General features: G+C 46.6%; 2 protein-coding genes and 1 non-coding gene across 5 annotated transcripts; 1 reads left to right on the top strand and 2 right to left on the bottom strand.

The window, feature by feature from the left end:
- Window positions 1–905: 905 nt before the first annotated feature.
- P3h1 (prolyl 3-hydroxylase 1) lies at window positions 906–17,277 on the bottom strand. Its single transcript, XM_047524304.1, has 15 exons — window positions 16,766–17,277; window positions 13,984–14,136; window positions 11,406–11,595; window positions 11,076–11,207; window positions 9,922–10,061; window positions 7,707–7,796; window positions 7,345–7,397; window positions 7,055–7,176; window positions 5,167–5,294; window positions 4,901–4,996; window positions 4,230–4,380; window positions 2,615–2,732; window positions 2,150–2,225; window positions 1,728–1,868; window positions 906–1,350 (listed from the first exon to the last, which is right to left on the bottom strand). The coding sequence occupies exons 1-15, from the start codon at window positions 17,225–17,227 to the stop codon at window positions 1,195–1,197; spliced, it is 2,208 nt and encodes a 735-aa protein (XP_047380260.1). The 5' UTR covers window positions 17,228–17,277; the 3' UTR covers window positions 906–1,194.
- Window positions 17,278–17,489: 212 nt separating this feature from the next.
- On the top strand, window positions 17,490–25,594 carry C1H1orf50 (chromosome 1 C1orf50 homolog). 3 transcript variants are annotated; one of them, XM_047564589.1, is made up of 5 exons: window positions 17,490–17,625; window positions 17,745–17,860; window positions 23,141–23,227; window positions 24,418–24,549; window positions 24,874–25,594. In XM_047564589.1, the coding sequence occupies exons 1-5, from the start codon at window positions 17,541–17,543 to the stop codon at window positions 25,057–25,059; spliced, it is 606 nt and encodes a 201-aa protein (XP_047420545.1). In that variant the 5' UTR covers window positions 17,490–17,540; the 3' UTR covers window positions 25,060–25,594. The 3 variants fall into 3 exon arrangements, with proteins under 3 accessions (XP_047420545.1, XP_047420552.1, XP_047420559.1); XM_047564596.1 differs by having other exon boundaries at window positions 17,501–17,616; XM_047564603.1 differs by lacking the exon at window positions 17,745–17,860 and having other exon boundaries at window positions 17,504–17,625.
- On the bottom strand, window positions 21,308–21,414 carry LOC124968954 (U6 spliceosomal RNA). Its single transcript, XR_007105897.1, has one exon. It is a non-coding gene; the product is annotated as a U6 spliceosomal RNA (small nuclear RNA).
- Window positions 25,595–25,812: the final 218 nt, after the last annotated feature.

The following is a 25,812-nucleotide window of genomic DNA, read 5'->3' as shown; positions in this document are numbered from 1 at the left end:
CCCCTGCTCAAAACCCTGCTGGGGCTCCCAAGCCCTCAGTGTGGTCAATGAGACCCCCAGGGCCTGACCACCCACCACTGTCCTCCTGGCCCACTCTGCCACTGTGTTGGCCTCTCTGCTGCTCCTTCTGCCTGAGCCCTGATTTGCTTTATTTTCTGCCTCATAGGATCATACACATAAACATGCAAATACATATTTATACATTTATGGTCTGTCTCCTCTATAAAATATAAGCTCCATGAGGGAGGGCAGGGGCTTATTTTGTTCCCTACCATATTCTCACTTAGCTGGTGCTCAAAAAATAAATATTGGTTGACTGACTAAATGAGGGTGCAGGTCCCTGCCCCAGTGCATCTCAAGCACAGTGAGGGTGATGGGCTTGGTGCCAGGGATGAGGTGGCAGGATCTGCATGTCCAGGTCCACGGTCAGTGTCTCCCAAAGGTGCTGTCCTACACACGGGGGCCCCGAGGTCCAGGGCTCTGAAGCCAGCCAGCACAACAGGAAGCATGTGGCTGCCATGGGGGCAACGGGCCAGAGCACTGCTGACCACTGCTCCCTGCCAGAAGAGGATTAGTAATAATCCCGACCATTCATCCAGAGCTTTGCAAAGTGTCGTCACACCCGATAGTGCATCTGGGCCACACGGCTGTCCCAGAAGGTGGGCAAAATGAGAACTAGGATCCTCCACATCTGGACAGGACCCCGAGGCACCTGGTTAAGTGTGGCCTGAGGCTGCCAGGAAGTGGCCGGGCTGGGTACGGAGTCAGGCTTTCCTGCCCCCTGCTGGCCACTGCATCCTGCCCAGAGCAGTTTCCATCAGGTGAGGTCTCTGAGACAGAATGGACATATTTCCACTCTCTGAACAAACCACCAAACAAAAAAACACAAATCATTTATTCTTTGGTTGTCTACACAGACACTTAAATACTGTATTGCTGTCATGCAGCTGCCCATGCAGGCCCTGGCATGGTTCTGTGTCCTGAGCCTGCAGTCAGTCCCAGAGGGAGCAGCGTCCTGCCACATCCACTCCAAGAGCAGTAGCACCATGCAGAAGGCTGTGAACAGGGTCCCCTTGGCTGGGCAGCAGACCTAAGTTCCCCTGACCCGTGGCCCTGAGGGCCAGCCAGTCCAGGAGTAGGACAGAGTTCCTCCCTGTGGGTTCGATCACCCAGTCACGTGTGAGTTGGGTGCTGTCATAGCTCATCCTTGTGCCTCGACTCACTGCCTGGGGGAGACTCTTCTCCAGGTTGGGAGGGACCCTGCTGTGCATGCGGGGGCTGCTCCTGGGGCAGGTCCATCTCCTCTGGGCTGAAGAGCATCTTCACCAGGTCGTCTGCCTGCACCCTGTCCTGCAAGGACAAAGCCTGTCCACTCAGAGAGGCCTGGGACCAGGTGCTCATCCTTCTCTGGCCGTGGTGCCCTGAACAATTCAGGCTGCCACATGGCCTGAGTTCCCACTTTCCCGCAGGCCCTGTGCCCTGACAAGACAGCTGAGGTGGGGCCCAAGGAGGGAACCAAGAACTCAGCCTCACACCCTACCTGGACCCTGTTTATAGGTAAGGTAGAAGGTCCAGGGGATGAGGAAGCACGACAGTGAAGATGTGACACAGCGGAGCCCACATCCAGTGCACCTTTCTTAACTACACTGCTGGCCGCAGGGTTTGGGGCAGGAGGATGAGGAACCAGGCCCTTCCAGGAAGTTTACTCAGCACAAATGGGTTCTTACCCGCTCACTATGTCGAGGGTCCAGGGTGAACCACAGGGCAATGGCACAGCGTTGCCCCCTGGTGACAGCCTTCACTCCATGTGGGTTTTCAGTGCCTGAAGAAAATCCCACAGCCCTTCCACATTGGGGCTGCACCTCTGCCTAAAGGGGACAAAAAGAAGGCACGCACAGCAGAACAACTCAGAAGAGCCATGTGCTCACCAGGGGCCAGGACTAGAGGTAGCTTCTGCACAGCTTCCCAGACGTCAGAGTTAACCATCAGTTAAAGGAGCAGCTGACATATCTCAAAGCCACCTGGTTTGGGGAAAGGAAACTGGCCATGAAGAAGCCCAGTGGGTCATTCTGTACAGTGCACTTTGGGGATATCAGCTCCAGGAAACAGGATTTCTGTCCCTTGGGGATGAGGACAAAGGAACACTTACGGTCACAGTCTTGGCATCCAGTTCCGTAAAGTAAAAGTTTCCTCCATCAAAGTCCCCATTTAGGTAAAGGATGGCACTAGGAAAGGCAGAGACATCCCAATGTGGCCCTTCTCCTCCCACTCCCCAGGTCATCGCCTCTACATTCTCTGTTCCAGCAGCTGGAGGGTGGCCTTCCATGGCAAGGAACCTTTAAGCAGCTTCTCTGAAGCCACAGACAGCTTGTAGCCTTCCAACCTCCACCCTCACTAGAGACTCTGGCTCTTGTCATCAAACCCATGCATGTGGCTACACTCCTCACTCAAAAGAAGATCTGCCACTGCTGCCTTCCTATGAGGAGTTGGGAAGAGGGCTGGACTCAAGGGACAGCTGGCCCTGGCCTGTGTGCACACACGTGTGCTGAGAGTGGGCAGGCAGAGTGCAGGGCACCACGGGGCCTCCTCACCCAGTACCTGCTACCACATTCACCTGTAGTCCCGGAAGGTGTAGGCAGGGGGCTCCTTGATGCACACAAGCGTTTCAGCGTTCAGGATGCAGTTGTCCACGTGGACTGGATGGCTGCTGTCCTTCCTCTCAGCTTGTGCTTCTGGGGCCAAGGTAACTGTGTCAGTGCTGGGGCACTGCAGGAGACACCACAGCTCTCCTGTGGGCATGGGGTGGTGCTTCCCCAAATGCGCTTGAGTCCATAGAAATGGTCAATGAACTGAGGGAAGCCAAGGGATATCTCTGGCTAAGTCACAGCTTAGAGGTCAGGTCAAGTCTGTACGGGTGAGTGGGGTGCAGCATGTAGCTCTGTGGGGTTCCAGTGAGGCAGGTCCTGGGCCAAGTGGCCTAACTGTTCATGGCTAGACTTTATGAACTAGGAAGGCTGGGGGAAATGAAGACAAGGACTCAGGAGGTCAGCAGGGTGCAGGGCAGAGTGAGGCAACCCTCAGGCAGGACAGCAGGAGGTGAGGGGAGGCTGAGGGGGAGCAGCGAAGAGCAGCCAGTAAGGGTGAGAAGGTAACTTCAGAGGGGGCTCTGGAATGGGGTTGGCACAGAAACCATGCAGGGAGAGGCGTGAAAGGGAATAGATGGGGCTTAGTGTAAAACGCCCACAGACATTTTAACACCAAGCAGGACAACGAGCACACTCTCCTCCAACACAAACCTTCAAGAGATCCTGTGACCGGCAGCACTGTCAAGTCACAGCAGATGCCTCTGGGGCTGTCTGTCCCCACTTGTCCAGTCAGTCACCAGGCCCTGCCCACTCCCCTTGACACCTCTCCTCTGGCTTTCTTCTCTCTACTGCTGTCAATGCCTGGTCCACCAGGTCTCTGTGGACTGGCTGTCCTGTCTGGAGTGTGATTTCCTTTCTCCAAATCTCTCAACAAATCATAGCTTCTAAAAACGAAGGTCTTATTGAGTCCTTCATTGCTTGATGACTCCCCCTGGCTTCTCCTCTACCTTGAGGCTCCATGACATACACAGTCCTGTGTCTGACACATTCCCAGATTTTCACAGAATTCCAAAAGTCTTGAGGGAGAGGGAAGCCCACTAATCCCTGCCACCTACCCAGGGCATGTCGGTGCCAGGGGCCATCTGAAGACTATAGCATTCAGAGCCAGCTGTGGGCCACATGTGACCCCTACAGTCCGGCAGTAAGTACCTCACCCCTGCTGACAGCAAAAGGAGTGTGAAAGGGTGAGGGAATGAGGAATAGCTTTGCATCCACTGTGACTTGAACTTGCAACATAGCTCATGATAGACTGAAAGGATAAAGCATAAACTCCAGAATATATCCATAATCTGGCAACTTCCTTAGTTGCCTCAACTACTAGGCCTGTTCCTTTGACTTGCTAATCTCTGGCTAATACATCTTCATGCCCCACTGTGAAGTCCCCAAATGTGTTCATTCTGTAAGCTGCTACCACACCTCTGGGCAGCCTTCCTGCCCACCTGTGTGTGCTCCAGGCTACCTTCACACTTAACAAATTGGGCTCCCCTGAGTTTGTCTGCATAGGTTCCCTCCATGTCCTCAGGGTCCAGCACAGTGTTGGGGCACAGAATGCTCAGGGGAGGCTGCAGGGGTGATGAGACCCACCTTCAATCGCAGTGCGGCACACCAGGTGGGAGTAGGAGAAGTAGAGGGGGGTGTCCAGGCGAAAGTAGGACTCCATGACACGCCGCACCTTCTCTGTCACATTGTAGTACAGGTGGGCACTCTGTAGAGGAACTTTCCCTTCCTGCCCCAGCTGCCAAGAAGATCGGTAGTCAGGTGGTCACATGCCTTGAATGTCCCTTTATGGGCTGCAGGGACACCAAAGCACCAGGCCTGATCCTGCAAGTGCCCCAGGTGAGTATCCCCTACCTGCTGCCAAAGGTATAATCTCTCTGCTCCTCACACCTGAAAACCCCACCATAGTATTCTTTCCCCTCTTTCAAACCTGGTGCGTCCAACACAGGATACAACCCTCTGGAATCAGTGGTTTTTCAGAAAGCATCCGTGTACCTCTGGGTCTCAGTCTTGTCTTGCTCACCTCATTCCTAGCACACTGGTGCTAACAGCCAGAATTCAAGTTACCTCATTTAATATAATTTACCTGTAGTCTGTGACAACTAGAATGTCAGCAGTAAGACACTTTTTTCTTTTCTTTTTTTTTCTTTTCTAGCCCCAACTCCTCCCCAAAGTCTCAGCTTCCCCCTAGTCCCACCTCCTCAGACAGGAAAATTCCTCCCTCTTCCTCGGGACATACTGCCCAGGATTGATTTTACCTTGAGGGCTTTGAAGACAGTGACTCCATAGAACTTTTCGCTGGGGGTGTGTGGGGAGGTCTGACCTCGGTAGCCATCTCCTGAAGTTGCTGCTGCCTACAAGGCCCAAAAGACAAGGTGAAGTTAGCCCAGGCAGCTGAGGCCTGGTAAGAGGTGGTCAACTGCAGGCAGCAAGGGGCAGGCCAAGGTTCAACACCTAAAAGGCATGTGGAGGGGCGGGATGTTGGACCCCTGGGGAGAAGATGCAGTAGCTGGGCTTCCCTTACATTGGTCAGTCTCTGCAGCTCCCGACACTCATTCTCGGAGATCACACCATCCATCACCACCCGCTGGGAACCATTCAAGAGTTTGGAGTTCATGGTGAGACTGATGCCTTCATAAAGTAGGGGACCTCCTGCAGAGCAATGACAGGGGCAAAACCCTGAAGCCTTCTTTTGAGGAACAGAAATTCTAGCTGTTTCCTATTCACCAGAGAAATCTCCCAGTGAGTCACTTCCAAGGTAGGGTGGTCCAGAGGATATAACTTGGAGTTGAAATCGAGGTCCAAGTCCTATTCCTGGCTCCACCACCAAATAGCTACTGGCTCTTGGGCCTTCACAAGTTGTTGAGTAAACATAACATACATTTCTAAAACCTAAGCATCAGCATCACAAAGAACTGGCTTTGACTCCTGGACCCTCCAGTTATTAGATAGGTGACATTACCAAGTTATTTAACTTGTCTGAGGTTGAATTTCTTTTGGTACCAGGGATTGAATCCAGGGGTATTTCACCACGGAGCCATCTCCCCAGTCCTTTTTATTTTTAATTTTTTAGTTGCTTTTTAATTTTTTTAAATTTTGAGGCAGGGACTCACTAAGTTGCTTAGAGTCTCACTAAATTGCTGAGGCTGGTCTCAAACTTATGATCCTCCTGCCTTAACCTCTGGAGCTGCCACCATACTCAGCTCTGAGGTTAATTTTAATTAATTATATGTTCTCAGCTTTCAAACTATCTACACCTCATAAGTTTGGTGCCATTTGGTAACAATGAATAAGGCGAGTTCAAATTTCAGCATAGTATTCAGCCCATAGTAAGTACTCAAAAAAATTGGTATCATCAACTGGTCCTTATTTTACATAATTTATGTGAAATAAGGATCTCACAATCTGCCCAACTCACCTCTCTGGTAGTTATGAGAAACAAGAGAAAACATGAAAGTTTTCTGAAAATAAAGGAAAGCTGGACAGTCTTTTCTCACGCTAATCTTAAGCAACAGTAGAGCAAAGGCCAACATATCTCCCTTGTCATTCTATGGTGTCTCCCTGTCCTGGGGACATTCTAGAGACTTGACTGAACCCTGCCTATGTGCTGTGGCCAGATGAGAGGGGCCAACACCTGAAGAGGGACCTTCCCACAGCATGCCAACACTCAGCCCCAGCAGACAGCAATGCCTGCAGAAGTTCAGAAGAAAGAGGCAGGTTAAGGGAGCCTTTGTGTAGTGTATGTGAGGTGGCTTCAGGGTTGGCCACAGCGGGATGTATGTTAGGAGGAGGGACAGGCACAAACAAAGACGTGAGCAGAGGGCAGGCCCAGGGAATAAGGACCAGCCCCACCTGAAGCAGAGGTGTCCCAGGGGAAGAGCAGGACAAGTGGGTAAAGGGGCAGGAGCAAGGGCTCAAGGCCCAGCACCCACATGTGAGAAAGGATGAGGACAGACTAAACGAGGAGAGACGGGTGCAGATAAGAGGTGATGCAGCCTAGCAGGCCTCAGGCAATGGGTGGGGGGCGCAAAAGAGGTGGGTAAGGGTAGAAGAGGAGCCAAAGGACGCCGAGATTTTTGAGGCTCTGTAGTAGGATGAGTGGAAGAAGACGGGAAAAAGGAGTTTGGAGTAGGGGCAGATGAGCTTTGTCTTACTAAATACTTCCTGAAGTGAATGCTCTAGGCTAACGCTGACACAGGCACCTCACTTCTCAGTCAAAGGCCAGTTCTTAGGGCTCTTGCCAGGAGAAAGTTAGAAGGACAGAAGCCAGGGCAAGGGTCAGTCCTAACACCTCAGGGACAGGAGACTGGCCCACATTGAGCTGTGTGATGCCGGGGTAGGTGCTGCCTGATAAATGTGGGGAGACCTGTCTGGTTGTCCCCATGATTGGACTCTAAGCTCTGTCCTCTCACCTTCCCGGGTGAGCCTGCTCACATCCAATGACTCCTTGGTCTTCTCTTCCACAAGGGTCTCGATCTCCTTCATAAGGTTGCCAATCTCCTGGGAGATGCGGACGGCGGTTTCCCGTTCTGACCTGTGAGCACAGCGGCTCTGAGGACTGTGCTGGGCCAGCCCTGGGCTCCCACCCCAGCTTCCCAGACTGGACCTGCCCGCCCCTGGCCAGGAGTTCCCATCTGCCTGGGCGCAGGAAGCCTCAAGTGCTTGGTCAGTTCCAATCATGCAGTTTCTTCAAGGGCCTCACTTCTGTTTCTCTCGGAGTCTCTTGGGAATCACCTCTTCTGGAGTCCATGAATCCTGAAAGTAGGCCAGGAAAAGTGAACTAGATAGGACAACGCACTCAACTACCTGATTTTCCAAATCTGCACGCGTGAAACAGGGTTCCCAGGAGGAACCTGCCTTCCTTTAGGAGCAAGGCGGGAGCCCTGCGAACCTGTCATGTCGAGCTGCCCAGGGCCCCTTGCCCTACTCTCTGCTCTCACCCTTGGGCCCATAGATCCCTCGACTGGCTCAGCCCCTGGCAGTCTTCTCCCCAGAGTTGTCCAGTGTGCCCCTCCCCTACCCCTCAGTGCTGCCCCTCTTTCCCTGTCCCCTCCCCTGGCTCACCGGATCCACAAAGGGAATTCCGAAGACATCATAAGCAAAGAAAAGCAGCTCCTTCTCCAGCAGGCTGCGCTGTCGGTACTCCTGGGCGCTCTGTGGAAACAGGGAAGGACTCCCCTAGAGCTCAGGTGCCTTTTGCCCTGAGGGGGGGCCCTCTTTGGCCTCTGTGCTGCCCTCCCTATGACTCAGGTCTCCCCCCACCCCCCTTGTTCCTGGTATGTTTGGGACAAAGGGCTCTGTGCTCAAGGGTTCCTCCTGCCTGGTGCAAGCAAAGCTCTGAGGGCAGCAATAACCAGGCTTCTCATGAACAGAAACAGCTCCCCTTCCTCCCCCTACCCAGCCCCATTAATCTCCAGAAAATCTGATGCTCCTCAGGAGATGAGGAAACATGCTTCTGCATTCCGAATTCCTCCTTGATTTCTGCAGACACCAATGATCAGGCAGGGGGCCTAGTTGTTGGGCAACTCTCTTTTCATTGTGGGGGGCCCTGGGAACTGAACCCAGGGACAATCTATCACTGAGCCACATTCCTAGTCCTTTTTACTTTTTATTTTGAGACAGGGTCTCACTAAGTGGCTAAGGATGGTCTCAAACTTGTGATCCTTCTGCCTCAGCCTCCTGAGTCCTTGGGCTTACAGGTGTGAGTGACCAGACCCAGCTTTGTGTTAGTCATTTAATCTTTACAACCACCTCTGGGTTGACACTGTTATCCTCATTTTTCAGAAGAAAAAACTGAGGTGCAGAGGGGATCTGTTTAATATGGCTCTATAGGAAACAGGGACCTACATTCAAACCGAGGTCTCTGTTCCTCAGGACCTGTGCCTTCTACTCCACCACCTGCCTCCCTTCAGAATGACCAGACCCTCTCCCTTCCTGAAGGCAGGCAGCTGCAGAACTGCTGGGCCAGCACTCTGGCCTCCCACATGTGCTCATAGGTTCACAGGTAGGGCTTACCCAGGGCAGGGAAACCGAGTCCCTTTTGGGGGTCACATCTTTCCCTGGGTGCCCTTCTAGTCTCCAAGCAGCAGAAGAAGGAAGGAAGAGAAAAAGAAGACATCATTAGTTGAAATAAAAGATGAGGCAGTTCAAGGAAAAAGTGCAGAAGGAGCCAGTGAGTTCTGTTAGCTACTATAATTACCCAAGAGGAAGATGGAAATTTTCTCCTAAGGACTTTAAATTATTGGCCCCTTCACAAGTGCTAGACACAAAGCCATCTGTGTTATCTCCTTTAACCTTGTTCAACAACTCAATGAGGCCAGGAAGCAAACCCCACTGCTGCCATTTATTCACTCAACCCTGACTTATGGAGTATCAGCTGTGTCAGAACTGTGCCTGAATGGGGACAAAGCAGGGAACAGATTCCAGGCACCACAAGTCAGTCACAGGTCACACGCAAGTTATTTCATCTACATGTCCTCTTCTTCACAGTTGAGGGGCAGCTGTGATGACTAAATAGGATGATGGATGGAGACCACCCTGCATGGTGCTTGGTCTGTATGGGGCTCGACAAATGCTAGCTACCTTCTTTCTAGGAGAACAGTTCTGGTTAAAAATGGTACGTGATCACATGGGTTGTTTTCCCTCCCCTTCTCAGACTCACTAATATGACCATAAAGAAAAAAAGACAAAGAGCCTGAAATGCCATCTTAAAGCCAGATGGTCACCATCTAGTGGCCAGAGAGAACAACTACAGGCAAGCAGGACTTCACATGGGAGGGGCTGGCAAGACTCACGATTCCAGAGCCAGGAAGGAGGAAGCCAGGTTCTTCCCTCAGAGTAGTAGTCTTTGTGCTATAAAGACTGTTCTTGTTTTGGAGTGAGAGGGGGAAAATGCTGAAACATGGGAGAGAACTGACAAGGGCAGGGAGAAGGTGCGATGGGGAAGAAAAGGGAGAAAACAGGCGAGTGGGTAAAACCTAGCATGAAGAAAACAGTGACAGGCCTTGGCCAGAAGGCATAAGTGTCCCAGGGGATATGCCAAGGAGGTAAGAGCAGTCGCCTGACAGTTCTGCTTTCTGCCCTGAATTAGAATGCAGACCGGGTCCAGATGGTGCTGGAGGCCCTGGCATGTTCCCAGTGCGCCCTGTGTTCCTTCTCCTCTGAGTGACAAGCGGAGCCAGTGTGTGCACATGTACCTAGGCATTGCAAGGCCCACTCCCCTACAATGTGCTACTCTCCTGCCCTCTGGTCAGGGTTCAGACTGAAGCAAGTCTCTCACCTGGCGTGGGCTGATGGAGCTGGCCTGTTCTTCTCCAAGCATAGCTGCATAGTAGGCCAGATTCTGGCTCATCACCTCGTCATTGGGGAAAAAGAGGAGGTAGGTCTTGGCACATTCGATAGCCTGTGTATAATTCCCAACTGTAAAGTAAGAAAAAAAAAAAAAAAATGGCTGAGAGGAGGGGTCTAATCCTGGGTACCAGGAACTACTTAGTGTTCAGTCTCAAAGCTCAAGGCAGGGGCTGGGGAGATAGCTCAGTCAGAGTGCTTGTCTTGTAAGCATAAGGCTCTGGGTTTGATCCCCAACACCGCCCCCCCCCCCAAAAAAAAAAAAAAAAAAAGCTCAAGGCAATGATGACAGGTCAAGGTAGCACCAACTACATAACATGGCAACCTGGTTTGGGGGGAAATTACAGAGCACACAAATTACGTAACTGATTTTATGGTATTCAGTGTCAAAGCTGCCTAACATTAAAACAGGAAAGAAATAGAACCTTCTGCATGCCCACATATTTAAAAATTCACAAATAATTCAAATACTTGCCAATATCCTGCCTCAATACACCCAATCATTAGATCAATTTCAGGAATATTCCCATCTTCCTACCTTTTTTTCCTATGGATCTCCAGAGAGAGGGGAAGAATCACCTCTTTGATAGACAGCTCTTATTCACATGTTAGTCTCCTCAACTCAGTTATAGGCATCCTGAGCTCTTGGATATCCTATAATGCTTGGCATACAATAGGAACTCAGCAGGGACCCACTGCTTTGTTTGTTTTCTGGATATTGACAGGATCCCTGTGAGTATGGGTGCTATTTAAGGGAGGAGGGCCGGAAATACCCTGTGAGTGGTTTAAACACACCCTAACTTTGTTTTTACTTTTAATTCAAATGTAAAATTAGATTACAAATGTGACAGAAGGGACAAGAGAAAGATGATCTAGAGTCCTCTTCTTCATTTTTCAGGTGGTTGGAAATGGTTTCCTGGGCCACTGGCTTGTAGCAAAGTACCCAGGGGTCACCAGGCATAGGGCTTCCCATACCCACAAAAAGATGCCCAGTGTGTTGACAAGGTACAGTGGCTGTAAGCCCTGCCTGTCCAGCACAGTTTCTTAGTTCGGTGGCAGAAATAGAGGAAGGAAAGTTGGCCTTACTGTTATAGTAGGCAAACTGCAGGTAATTATAATGTGAAGGGAGGAAGTCTTCGAAGGGCTTTTCTCGACTTGGGTGGGAAGCCAGCTCGGTGACACAGTTCTGCTTACAGCTGAGGACCTGTACGTAGTGATCTGAAAGGAATCAAAAAGAGGGAATAACTATGAGGTTCATAAATTAAGGTGAACAAATTCAATTTTTAGTCAGATTACCAAACTTAAGAAATTTAGGAATGAAGTTGTGAATGCTGTACCCACGTTAGCAGGATGCTGACCGTAGAGCACTGGGAGGCCTAGGGAGCCCTGGGGAGCCAAACTCTGAACTACCCGTACCTGTGATGGCCTGGAAGAGGTCAGCATTGTAGTCCAGGTAGTTGTAGCCATCATAGTCATAGGGCCCTTCACAGAGGGCGCGGCACTCCTGGTCGGCCACAAAGTACTCTTGCAGAGCTGCCTCTAGGTGGGGCACGGCTTCGTGTGGCTGCTCCTCTGAGTAGAGTCGCACTCCCAGCCGAAACTCATGCTACCGGGAAGAAGGAGCACTCAAAGGCAGCTGCAGAGGAACCCCTCTACCCTCAGCCGTAACACCTGGATCCTAATTCTTGCTCCTCAGCAATGGATGGGAGGGGTGACCTGGGTGACTGCTACACAATGAGCCTTTTGTAAATGGGCTTTACGAGTTCTTTTTGAAATTTACATTTAACTCCTAACACAGGGAAAAGATGAATGGGAATTAATTGTAATTTTCTTGTCTTTTTTTTTTTTTTTTTGGTAGGCCTAAAGGTTTTCAGATTAACATAATTTATACCCGAACATATCTTCTTTTTTTTTTTTTTGGTGGACCTAGTGATTGAATCCAGGAAAGTTCTGCTACTAAGCTACATTCCCAGCTCTTAATATTTTTTTTTTTTTTTTATTTTGAGGCAGAGTATCACCAAGTTGCCTTGGCTGGTTTTGTCTTGGGATCCACCTGTCTCAGCCTCCCAAGTTGCTCAGATTATAGACATGCATCACCATGCCTGGCAGAATCTATAATGTCTCTTGTGGAACAAATTTTTCCTGTTGAACAAAAGATTAAGAACATTGAGGAATACTGTACCAGGTATTACAGTGAAAAATCAAAAATATACGTGACAAAAAAAATTTGAGTAGTAAATTAATATGGTGTTATACTTAGGATCTGAAATGTCCCCAACAACTCATATGTAGAAGGCTTGGTTTGCAGTGCAGCCGAGGTGGGGTCTGAAGGTCACTGGATCAAAAGGGCTCTAATCTCATCAAAGGATTAATCCATTGATTCACAGTTTAAATGGGCGATTGGGAGCTGGTGGAAACTTCAGGAGGTGGGGCCTACAGGAAGTAGGTCACTGGGGGTGTGGCCCTGAAGGGTATACTTGGTCCCTGGTCCTTTCCTTTTTGTTCTTTTTATGGTACTAGGGATTGAACCCAGGGGCACTTAACCACTGAGCCATATCCCCTTTTTAAATATTTTATTTAGAGACAGGGTCTCATTGAGTTGCTTAGGGCCTCACTAAATTACTGAGGCTGACTTTGAACTCATGATCCTCCTGCCTCAGGCTCCTGAGCTGCTGGGATTACAGGCACACACCACTGTGCCTAACCCTTTCCTTGTTTTTTCTCTTTGCTTTCTTGCCACCATGAAGTGAGCAGCTTTGCTCCACCACGTGCTCCCAGCCACAATATTCTGCCTCACCACCGGCCAATAAACAACAGAGCCAAATAACCATTGACTGAAACCTCTGAAACTGTAAGCCCAAATAGTTGGTTTTCACAGGTATTTTGTCACAGAAAAGGAAATAACTAACACATATGGTCTCTGCATAAGATGGACTACCATTCAGCCATCAGACATTGTGTTTTTAGCCAGGTATGGTGGTACATGCCTGTAGCCCCAATTACCTGGGAGGCAGAGGCAGGAGGATCACTGAGTCCAGCAGTTTGGGACTAGGCAACATAGTGAGACCCTGTCTTAAAAAAAAAAAAAAAAAAAAAAAGTCAGGTGTGGTGGCATACGCACACCTGTAATCCTAGAGATTTGGGAGGCTGAGGCAGGAGGATCACAAGTTGGAGGCCAGCCTCAGCAACTTAGTGAGATCCTATCTCAAAATTTAAAAAAATAAATTTTTTTTTTAAAGGACTGGGAATATGGCTCAGTGGTAAAGAGTCATGAGTTCAATCCACAGTTTTTTTTTTTTTTAAAGTGTTTCAAAGAAAATTAGAAGACATGAAAAAAGGTTCATGATAGAATGTTAGTTCAAAAAGGATGATGAGGCCAGGTGCACACCTGAGATCAGCTCAGGAGGTTGAGGCAGGAGGATCTCAAGCTGAAAGCCAGCCTCAGAAAAGGCGAGGTGCTAAGCAACTCAGTGAGACTCTGTCTCTAAATAAAATACAAAGTAGGGCTGATTGAGTGCCCCTGAATTCAGTCCCTGGTACCCCCAACAACAACAACAAAAAAAAGATGATGAAGCGATCCCAGATACTTGGGAGGCTGAGGCAGGAGGATTGAAAGGTCACAGCTAGACTTGATAACTTAATAAGACCCTGTCTCAAAAAAAAAATAAAAATAAAAAGGACCGGGGATGCAGCTCAATGGTAGAACACTTGCCTAGGATACATGAGGTCCTGGAATCAAACCCCAGGACCATAAAAAAAAATAAAATAAAAAAATAAAAAATACATACAAAATATAACACCAAATTAGGTAAAAATTTAGATGTGAAAGAATGGGTTTTCTTAAGGTATTACCAACTAATAGTTCGTGTTTTATATACTTATCTTCTTTTCTTAATATTGTGCAGTGAATTCTTGTTACTTCTGTAATCAGAAAGCAATTCTAACAAATATCATTTTAAAATAGAGAGAGAGAAGGGGATAAAGTCTTCTTCACCATATGGGGTTTGGCCTCAAGATCCTTGAAGTCGGCCTCCTTCACTCCAGACATGGTTTGGTAGTAGTCCAGGTTCTGTCGCATCTCCATGTGCTCAGGATTGCCCACAAAGAAGGTATGTGCTGCTGATACAGCTTTCTCCAGCTTGTTTATCTACGGATGAAGCCCGATAATATAATCGTCACATTCAAGCTCTGAAGGTTTGTGTCCAGAAGTACTGTCCACGGTAAACAGGAAATCCCAGTCTCCCTGAGCCTTTTTAAGCCTGCGCTCATCAAGCAGCCCCTGCCAGACCCAGAACACACACCTATTTGCAGGGACCATGTACCAAGCGTTAGGAGCACAGTGCCCCAGGCAGATTTGCAGCTATTTCCTAAATCAGGCTTAGGGGCTCCCCAAATTCTAAGAGGTAATGTTTCCATAGTGTAAACATTCTACTTTAAAACAAAGGCCATATTGTAGGGGGAGCTATGATAACTGAATACTAAAAACCACAGTCTCAATAGTCAAATGTATGGACTGAGTTGAAGAAAATCCAAGGCTTCAAAAGAGCAGTTAACAATTACACTGTCTAGCAATTTTCCTGGAAAAAATTTTGCATAACAGAAAATCAAGAGTTTTGGACACATGTTCAGGTTAAAGGGAGGTCTTGTATAAATTCCAGATCTGGGAATCTTCTGACTCAAAGTCTAGGTTCATGAGGTTAAAACAGATAGCTATAAAAAAAAAAATCTGAGGGGAAACAATGTGCTGCAGACCATAATAGTGCCCACAGCAATGGACTCCAGCATATCAAAGTCACAAGGGTTCATATATAGATACCAGAATAAATCAGAGGATCTAGTAGACTTTGGTGTCAGACAGACCAGCAAGAATTCTAGGTTTAATGACTCACTTGCTGGGCTTTAGATAATTTAAAGTATGTTTCCAAACTCAGTTCCCTAATCTGTCATCTGGAGATAGCACTCATTACCTATCTCATGGAACTTTTTGAGATCAATAAAATTATATACATGTAGCTTCAAACACATGGTGCCCAGCTCAACACAGAAGGTGTTCAATAAATGTTAGCTGGTATCCTTAATATGCTAAGGGGGAGGGGGTAAGCACACTAAAGGAGTCAGGCCTGATTATTTGAACCAAGGTAAATAATTCCCATCTCTGTACCTCGGTTTCTTTAACTTCAAGGTTGGAATTTCTCCCATTTATCCTTTTATGGATTTATTCCCCTTTATCTTTCAGCACTGCTCTTTCCTTTCTCTGTTCTTCATTCTCCTCCCTTCATCCAGACCTTCTTTAGCTGCTAGGCACCTCCCTCATTTCTCTCTGGTGGATACTGGTGGACAAAGGCACAGGTATCTTAATTCTCTGAATTGTTTCCATTGCCCTCACTTTCTCCTTGCAAAGCTTATTCCATGTGGCTTCCAGAATTAGTGCTCTAAAATCCAATTCTGATGACAGCTGTCTGAGATCCAAAGAGTTCGCCCCAGAATCTGGCTTCACTGAATTTTCTAGTCTCCTCTTCTGCTGCTGCCCACACACATCCTGACAAACCAATCAAAGCAATATATTTTTTTTTCCTGGATACATTATGCTTGAGTTTCACTTCTCCCTTTATCTGGAATAGCCATCCTTCTCTCCTGGCCATATTTAGTACAGGCTCAATGTCACCTCTCAAGTCTCTTAATTTCTCAGAGACAAAGTTAGATTCTTCCTCCTTTGTGCTCCCAAAAGCCCTACCTACTACATTCCCTTTTAGTGGGGGATCCTTTAATCCTTAGTAGCAAAGCAAGACAAAACAAAAAGTTCAGCATTTTAATCAGCTGTCCAAGAATTGGAATGTAGTAGGTATTCAATAAATGTTTGTCAAAGGATTTTAAGTGGTGCTGTTAAGTGACATGACCAAAGTCATAGTTCAATCATTTTGGATTTAAAAGTCCAGTACTCTTTCAAGCAACCAGGAGGAATGATAGGGTACTGCACAAGCAGAGTGCTCTTGCAGAGGTGGAAATCTGAGGTCCTCAAGAGTCTCTGAGTATCTTTTTAGGTTGAATTGAAGGTCTGTTGAACTATGAATATAACGGATATGCAGCAGACCTCCTTCTTTTTCCCCTCCTTAATAAAATGAGACTAATAGTAGCATCTACTTCACAGGATACCATAAGGACAAGGGCAAATGAGTTAATAAATGCAGTGCTTCAAACAGCGTGTGGAAGTACATGTGGTCTGTCATCACCACACAAGCCTGGAACCCTCTAAGCCCATTTGTACACTTGACTTGGCACTGTGGCATTCCTAAAAACACTTATTATCTTTAGAAACTGGCAGACTAGCCAGAGGGTCCCCCACAGGGAGGGGCCAGGCAGCCCCTGATGGCGACGTGGCAATCCCACGTCCTGAAGGAGCGCTGCAGGAAAAGCATCATTAGAGAATGAACCGGAAGGAAGATACGGTAGAAAGCTCCTGGCTTTTCCACTTGGACACTTACAATGAAATCAGGATGGGAGACCCAAACTGCCGCTTCAGTTCCCTCTTAAGAGTCTTTCCGGGAATAAAAAGTCAAACTTTTCTTGGCCTTAACCCCACGCTGGATCTTTGGGGTTAACGTCTGCCCATAAGAACTGGGTGAGGCGAGTACCCTCGCAGGTTCTCTGTTCTCCCCGGGTCCGAGGAGAGTTCCCCATCCAGGAGGCCACCTCCCTCTCTGCGAACGCTGCCCTGGTCCCCCAGACCCTTAAGTCGCCTGCAACCACTCTCCGAAGTACCCCGGGCAGGTCCGCACCTTGAAGTAGGCGACCTGCAGGTAGTTGTAGGGGCTCCGCTTGCGGAACTCCAACTCCAGTTCCTCGCTGAGTGAGTGGGCGGCCGGCGGCCCCAGGCAGCGGCGCAGGCAGGCGGCGCGGCGAAGCAGGCCCGCAAAGAAGCGCAGGTCGTGCAGGGCGGCGGCGCCCGGGGCCTGGGCCGGGCTCGCGGACCAGCCGGGGTCCAGCTCCCACGGCAGGTCGGCGGCACACTGGGTGCGACAGCGCAGGCGGAGGGCGCGCAGGGCGGCCCGTGAGCGCAGCGCCCGCTCCATGCTCAGGACAACCCCGGCCCAGTCCCCACGCGCGTAGGCCGCGGTCCCCTCGGCGAAGAGCAGATCAGGCGCCGCCATGTCCCATCCCGCCTCTGACTCGCCCTCGGCCTGGGAGGCGGTGGCAATCGCCAGCAGTGTGGTCAGCAGCCTCCACAAGGGAGCCGCCATCACCTCCCCAGACTTAGCGGGACCACAAGCCACCAGCTGCTGAGGACCGGGTCCCACCCCCGACAAGGTCCCGCCCCTGGGAGAAGCCCCGCCTCCCAAGAAGGCGACGCATGCGCAGGAAGCTTATACACCTTCTTGCTATCAACGTGGTCCCCGCCCCTCAGCGCAACCCTGTGGTTGGTCTGAGTCCCGCTTTCGCGTTCTGGCCGCGCCCAGTCGCTCTGACGCCCTAAGACCCGGGAACACGGAGGCTCCGCCCACAGTCGTTGTGCGCACGCTCTTTCCCAGGGGGTAAGGAGAGTGGGCCCCAGTCATGGAGAATGCTGTGCCGTTGGTCCAGGAAGAGAAAAGCACAGATAGTCCGGGAGTGCAGGCGGCGGCGGCGGCAGGTCAGGGAGGTATGCGGGCTGGAAGTCGGCCTGGGGAAAGAAGTCCCCGCGGGGCAGCTAGTCTCTGGGGTTCTGCGGGAGGCTGAGGGCGGGAACTCACGGCCTGTGTTCCTGGGTGTGTGTCGCAGGAGCCCTGGTGGAGCTCACCCCGACCCCCGGCGGCCTGGCTTTGGTGAGCCCCTACCACACCCACCGGGTCGGGGACCCCTTAGACCTCGTGGCGCTCGCAGAGCAGGTGCAGAAGGTGAGGAGGCACGGCTGGGAAAGTGAATACCCGTCTTCGTTTGCAGTTTGCTCTGCGTGTTTTGGTTTGGACCTGACAGCCACTAAGAGTGGAGTAGCATTTGTTCTTGTCGCTTTGTGAGTCGGTTGCCTGACTCAAACTCTAATCTGAGACCAAAGACACCCTCGACTGCAACTAGAGTGCCCATAATCTCCTTTCCTGGGAAGGTTTGCAAAACATTCTCAGTACTCTATTTCATTTAAACCTTAGCACATCCTTATGAGGTAGACAGTACAGAAGTTCTCCCCTTGTGATGTGTGAAGAACACTCTAACCCTTCTCTAACCCTTTCCCAGATTCTTCAGGGATGCATAGTTCTTGTTCAGTTATGCTGCTTCCCATAATTTTTTTTTTTTTTTTTTTTTTTGGCGGTGCTGGGGATTGAACCCAGGGCATTGTGCTTGCCTTGCAAGCACTCTACCAACTGAGCTATATCCCCAGCCCCCCTATAAGATCTTTAGGTTTACCTAAGAGCTTTTAGAATTTAACATATTCTAGGAAGGTTAGGACTCTTTAGGTTTTGCCCTGTATACATATTCACTGGACACAGTATTCTTAGGCTCAGAGCTTACACCTTGATTGCCAAAATAGGTAAAATAAAGAGAAAATGCAAAATAACGGGAAAAGCACTGGAAGTTTGGACACACTTCTTTCTCCATTTTTTTTTAAATAGTAAAAACAGCCCTCGTTGGTTGCAATAAGAATGGAAGAGAGAGCATAGGACAGCTTTCCCTCTTGGGGTGGCATTCGCAGACTAGGTAGTTGACTTTCACTCTTAGCACATTTTTTATTGGTGCATTGTAGTTGTACAGAATGATGGGATTTGTTACATATTTGTACATATTTGCACATAATATAACAATATAATTTGGCTAATATCACTCCCCAACACTTCCCTCCTCCTTCCTCTAAATTTATCTATTGGTACTGGGAACTCAACCCAGTGGCATTTTACAACTGAGCTACATTTCCATCCCTTTTTTAAAATTTTTGAGACAGGGTCTGTTATGGTTTGGATGTGAGGTGTCCCCCAAAACCTTATGTGTGAGACAATGCAAGATGGTTTAGAGGAAAAATGATGGATGTTATGAGAGTCTTAACCCAATCAGTGAATTAATCCTCTGACAGGATTAATTGAGCAGTAACTGAAGGTGGGTAGGATGACTGGAGGAGGTGGGCATTGGTGCTACACCTTTGGGGTATATATTTTGTATCTGGTGAGTGGAGTCTCTCTCTGCTCTCAGATCATCATGTGAGCCACTTCCCCACACCACACTTTTCTAACATGATGTTCTGCCTCACATTGATCCTCACAGAGTGGAGCCTGCTATCTATAGATTGAGACCTCTGAAACTGTGAGCCCCCAAGTAAACTTTTCCTCCTCTACAGTTGTTCTGGTCTGGTCTTTTAATCACAGCAACAAAAAAGCTGACTAAAACAGGGTCTCAGTAAGATGCTTAGGGCCTTGCTAAGTTGCTGAGGCTGTCCCTGAACTTGTACAAGATTTGCCTGCGGAGTTGCTGGAATTACAAGCCTGAATTTCTTCAGTATAACTGGTCTTTGAGAAGCTGAAGAAAAAACACTCTAAAGACAAACATTGAATCAAGCGTAGTTACTGTGTACTGAAATGTACTTTCTAGCAAAACTGACCTCTGACACCCTATTTAATGTTTGTTCAGGAAACTTGGGAGGCTTGGTATGGAGGCCTGAATTTTAGACTCAAACTGATCTATGTTCAAATCCTTCAACTGCCGTTTATTAGCCATGGAACTTTTAGTTTGCTTCACCTCTCTAAGTCTTAATTCCTAAAATGAAAAAATAGTGTTGTCATCTCCCAAGATATCATGAGAGTTAAATTCTGATGATATAAAGATCCATGAAGTGGTTGGGGCCAGTGTTAATTCTTAGTAATAATAAGTACTTTACCCTTTGTTTCTGTTTTAATTGGCTTCTTTGGTTTACAAGGAAAAGATTTACTGCTTCCACTTTAAGAAAAAGATTTCTTATAAGGCTGCTTTCAACATTGATCTTAGCTCCAGAATCTACCTGCTCTCTCACTGGCTATATGGCTCCTTTGTCCTGGGAACAAAATGCAAATTCTTTTACCATGGTCCACAAGGCCCTGCAAGATCCATACCACACTCCCATTCAAATGACAGTGTTGTTAATTGAATTCGACCTGGCTACACATACTTTCCAATTCCTTTAATTCTTACCACTTCCTGTTACTTAATTCATTTGTTATCTTCGACCTGCTGTGGTCAAATAATTATGGTACATCAGTATTTTGAATGCATATAGTACTAGCTTTAATTCTTATTTTTGTTGTTAGTATTATTTATTGGAGCTATGCTGTAAAATAAGGTAGCCACCAGCCACATATTGCTGTTGAACAGTTCGACTGTGTGGTTAGTGTGACTGAGGAACTGAATTTTTCATTTAACTTAATTTAAATTTTAAAACCTGATAATTGATTCAGTTATTGGAATTTAAAGGTATTTGGACAATTTGAGTATGTGAATCAGCTTCTTCAAATATGAATTTTTTGAGGTCTAAATACAGGTCAATTATTTCTTTTAATGTATATATATTTTTAGATGTTGATGGACCTTTATATTATTCATTTATTTACATGTGGTGCTGAGACTCGAACCCAGTGCCTCACACATGCTAGGCAAGTGCTCTACCACTGAGCCACAACTTCAGCCTTCACAGGTCAAGTATTTTGAATGAACATATAGCATCCAAATTGAGATGTGCTGAGTATAAAATATACACATTTTGGAAACTTACTATGAAATATAAAATAACTCATTAGTAATTTTTGAAATGTTGATTACAGGTTGAAAGGAAAATGTTTTTGATATATTGGATTAAGTGAAATATATAATTAGAATTAATTTTATGATTTTTTTATTGTAAACAAATGGGATACATGTTGTTTCTCTGTCTGTACATGGCGTAAAGGTATGCCATTTGTGTAATCATAAATTTACATAGGGTGATGTTGTTTGATTCATTCTGCCATTTTTTCCCTTCCCCCCACCCCTCCCACCCCTCCCCTCCCTCTATACAGTCCTTCCTTCCTCCATTCCTGCCCCCCTCCCTAAACCCAACTACAACCCCAACACTAACCCCTCCCACCCCCCATTATGTGTCATCATCCACTTATTAGCGATATCATTCTTCCTTTGGTTTTTTGAGATTGGCTTATCTCACTTAGCATGATATTCTCCAGTTTCATCCATTTGCCTGCAAATGCCATAATTTTATTTTTCTTTATGACTGAGTAATATTCCATTGTATATTTTCTTTATCCATTTATCCATTCCACATTTTCTTTATCCATTCATCAATTGAAGGACATCTAGGTTGGTTCCACAATCTGGCTATTGTGAACTGAGCAGCTAAAAATATGGAACGCTTCACGAATTTGCGTGTCATCCTTGCGCAGGGGCCATGCTAATCTTCTCTGTATCGTTCCAATTTTAGTATATGTGCTGCTGAAGCGAGCACTGTATTTTACTTTTAATGTGGTTAGTAGAAAATTTAAAACTTCCTATATGACTTGTTGCTTGTTTCTGCTGGACATCTGTATCAGACTGTAGCCTTGACAAAAGTAGAGACTGCTCTTTTGTGTTTGCCAGTGCATTGAGTGCCTAAACATGTATTTGTGGAACAGATAAATGATTGACTCCATTTACTTGTATCATTTCTCTTTATGTACAGCACTTGACTTATACCTAACTTTTACCTTGAGATTCCTCAACAAACCAGTAAATTTTCTTAATATTCCTTAGTTCAAGTTAAACTCTGAATTTTTTTTTTTCCTTAGCCTAATTGTGTACCACAGGAAGTCAACTTCTTGAAAGTAAGCTGGGAGGTTTTGATGGATTTCTGATGCCCGAGTGATAATCCTTTTGAGTAAACGAATTGGTCACACTAGTCTCTCCTGGCTTTGAGAGTTTTATGGTCTATTTTAAGCAAGTTCTATAGCCTTCAATTGTATTTCTTGGCACATAATGGGAGATCTTATGTGCATATCATAACTTTCTGTCAGGTATATATGTAATGTCTTTGTTTGTGTGTATGTGTGTACGTGTGTGTGTGTGTGTGTGTGTGTGTGGTATTAGAAGTTTCAAGTATTATGCAAGAACTGAGCTATACCCCACCCCATTTTTGTGCCATTGGGATTGAACCTAGGGATGCTGTACCACTGAGCTACAGCCCCAGCCCTTTTTAATTTTTATTTTGAGATAGGTTGATACTCAGTCACTGAGGCTGGTCTTAAACTTATTTTCCTCCTGCTTCATCCTCCTGAGTAACTGGAATTACAGGCATGCACCACCATGGACAGCTAATCTTTTTTTCTTTTTTTCTCCCAAGAAGAGCATTGCTATGTTGCCCAGGCTGACCTTGAACACCTGGGTTCAAATGATCCCCCTTCCTCAGCCTTTTAAGTAGCTGAATCTATAGTTGTGTGCCATGGTATCTGCCTTCATAATGTAGTCTTTAAAAATACATTTTGAATATCAATTAGAAATGGAACAGTAAGTTAAAATTTAGGGCTGGGGTTGTAGCTCAGTCATAGAGTGCTTGCCTAGCTTGTGTGAGGCACTGTTTGATCCTCAGCACTACATAAAAATAAATAAATTAAATAAAGGTATTGTGTCCATCTACAACTAAAAAAAAATTTAAATATTTAAGTAGGTATGATATAAGTATTTCAACTTAGGTAAAGTGTCGGGTTAACAGATCTTATCATCTGCAAGTGTCTTTTGATTATCATTGTAAGACCCATTACTGATTTAGAAATGTTTAAATATGAGATAAAAAATGGGAGTCCTGAGAAATACATGGGACTAGCCATGCAGAAAGCAAGGGGGAAAATATATTAGATGGAGGGAAGGCATATTTAGTATATTTGGTAGCAAGAGGGTAGGACATGTTGGAGGACCAAAGAAATCAGTATGGCTAGAGTTCAGAGTGAAAGCAATAGAAATAGACAAGATGGAGCACTTAATGCTGTGGTCTGGGGTCTCATCAGGGTGGGCTTCTCATAGACAGTACTGTTTGAGCTGGACCTTGGGATGGGAAGGAATTTATATGGCAATAATGAGAATGGGAAGTACTTTAGGCATAAGTAAAGATGTTGACATAACTCTTCACATTGGGATCTAAATAAGAACATCAGAAGTCTTTTCCTTTCTCACCCTGCAGTTCCGTTTTCTCTTACCTACAGGCTGATGAATTCATTCGAGCAAATGCCACCAACAAATTGACAGTCATAGCCGAGCAGATCCAACATTTGCAAGAACAAGCCAGGAAGGTAAGGAAGGATTTTTAGTTAAAGAAAGACTTTTAGGCAGACTTTCATTTCCTTTCTTCCTTCCTTCTGTCCTCCCCTCTCCCCCTTCCTCCCTTTTCTTCCCTCCCTCCCCTCCTTCTCTCCCTCCCAGTACTGGGGACTGAACCCAGGGTACTCTACCACTGAGCCACATCCCAGCCCTATTCATTTTTTTTATTTTGAGACAGAGTTTTGCTAAATTGCTGAGTTGCTGAGGCTGGCCTTGAACTTGCAATCTTCCAGCCTTAGCCTCCTGAGCAGTTGTGATTACAGGTGTGCATGACTATGCCCAACTTCATTTTATTTAGTTTACAAGATTGCTTATTTGTCTTCAGTACCTCCTAGAAATGTAGAGGTTTTGAGTGAGATAGAAGGAAAAATCCTAAGAGGTTATATTAGTCTATTTTGTGTTACTGTGTGAAATATCTGATGCAGGTTAACTTTATTAACAAAACAGGTTTATTTAATTCATAGTTTTGGAAATTCATTCATGGTGCTGGCTTGCTCAGTTCTGGGGAGATCCTTCTTGGCTGTGTCTGTCATGGCAGCAGGGTGTGTGGGAGGAGAAATCTGAGCTATCTCCCCAGCCCTCAGGCTTTTATAGCAACATGTTCTCACTCTCTGAAGAAGTCCCTTCAGGAAGACAGTATTCTCTTCTGAGAGCAGCATACCCAGTAACCTAGGGACCTCCTACTAGGTTCCAGCTCTTCCATTAGCTCTCATATCACCACACTGGTGGCCAAACTCCCAGGACATGGACCTTTGGAAGATAAATGGCAGCTAAACCATAGCAGTGGTTAAGAATAAGATTTTTGTTTTGTTTTTGTACCAGGAGAAATTTCAATGACATAAAGCCTTTCAAAGGAAGAATATGTGTTCATTTACAAAAGAAGTATACTTACCACAAAAAAAGAGGAAAGAAACGTAAGAACCACCCAAACCCAGTAATGCTCAACACTTTGAAATGTAATTATCCTAAAGGCATTTTTTTCAGCATAGTAGCAAAATTTAATTTTATTTCTTCAGAATCATCTGGTTGCCAGCAGTGATTCATTGCTGTGGGGGAACAAGATGCAGAGTGTTGCAGTTTTCACATTTTGACTGTGATGAACCCTGAGCATCAGTGCCTGTTACCTCCGATCTTTCATCTGTTGCACCTCTGTGGTTTGCAGGTACTGGAAGATGCCCACAGAGATGCTGACTTGCACCGTGTAGCTTGTAATATGGTGAAAAAACCTGGCAACATTTACTATCTTTATAAACGGGAGAGTGGTCAGCAATACTTTTCCATTATTTCTCCAAAGGTAAGAACATTTACTCTTCATCCCAAAATCTACTCCAGCCTTTGAGAAATTCTTGGCATGTGTGTATGACAATGTAGACATAGAGATTGGTAAATTTTTGCCTAGAAAAATGGGGGTGGTGGGATCTAAAGCATGTGCATATGTTTAAATTACTTCATTCATTCATTAAGGGAGTATCTGATGTATAATATAACTGCTTTTCAAGGATGGTTCTGACTAGTCTGAAGTGAAAAGCCAAAATAGAAATTTGTGGCATAAACAGGAAGAGAACTCAGTTTACTTACATCCTGCTCTGATCAGAACCCACTCCTTTGCCTTCTCTAGGAATGGGGGACTGGTTGTCCACATGACTTTCTTGGTGCCTACAAGCTACAGCATGACTTGTCCTGGACTCCCTATGAGGACATTGAGAAACAAGATGCTAAAATCAGCCTAATGGACAAGCTGCTGAACCAACCAGTGGCCCTGCCCTCCTGCACTGAACCCACCTTCCAGGGATTGACCCACTGAGCTTGGACTCTGGCCAGAGCTCTCACAACAAGAGCCTGACTATTACCTCCTTGTTTCCCCTATTCTCTGCATTGATGGGACAGGGTCATAGGAACTGAGGATTTGTAGGTGAATCAAGAACTTCTTGGAAGGAGACCCTATGTGAATGTAAATGCTTCTGTTTTTATTACTGTTAGTTGGGATGGTAAGTAATCACAGCATTTGGGATTCCCTTGGGGCAACAGATGCCCAGCCAGTCAGTTTCAGAGGATTGTCCAGTGTACTTTCCTTTTTCATCTCCAGCTGTTCTTCCCTTAAGCCAAGGCATAGAGAAAGAAGAACCTTCTTCCCACAGAAAAGTTAGTGGATCATTTTCCAAAGGTTTGAGGTTTTTGTTTTTGTTTTTGTTTTTCCAGATTAGGATTGCACTGTTTCACAATTGTACAGATCCAGCTTGAAATTCAAATTCATCTTGAACCCAAGTTGCCCAGGCTCTTTTCTGGGATGAATATTCTTTGTGCTGATCTGCTCAGTAATACTCTAACCCTTTCCTGGTGTTCATGGCTTTTTCTTATAAGCTACTTTGCTGGTAAGCTGTAAATGGTCTACACCTTGCACAGGAGGGAGCTATAAGCTATCAGGTGATACTTGTCACTCAGTTTACTTAGGGACATTTTGTGGAATCAGCTGCAAAAGCCTTTTGCTGGGATGCTACAGAGCGAATGGAAGACAGTCATTGGTTCTTACTACAGAAAGTTTCCCAGGTTTCTGAAG

This window comes from Sciurus carolinensis, chromosome 1, assembly GCF_902686445.1.
Source record: "Sciurus carolinensis chromosome 1, mSciCar1.2, whole genome shotgun sequence".
In the NCBI taxonomy this organism is placed as follows: domain Eukaryota; kingdom Metazoa; phylum Chordata; class Mammalia; order Rodentia; family Sciuridae; genus Sciurus; species Sciurus carolinensis.
The sequence above is the reverse complement of the archived record's forward strand: the minus strand, read 5'-3'. Positions and strand labels throughout refer to the sequence as shown.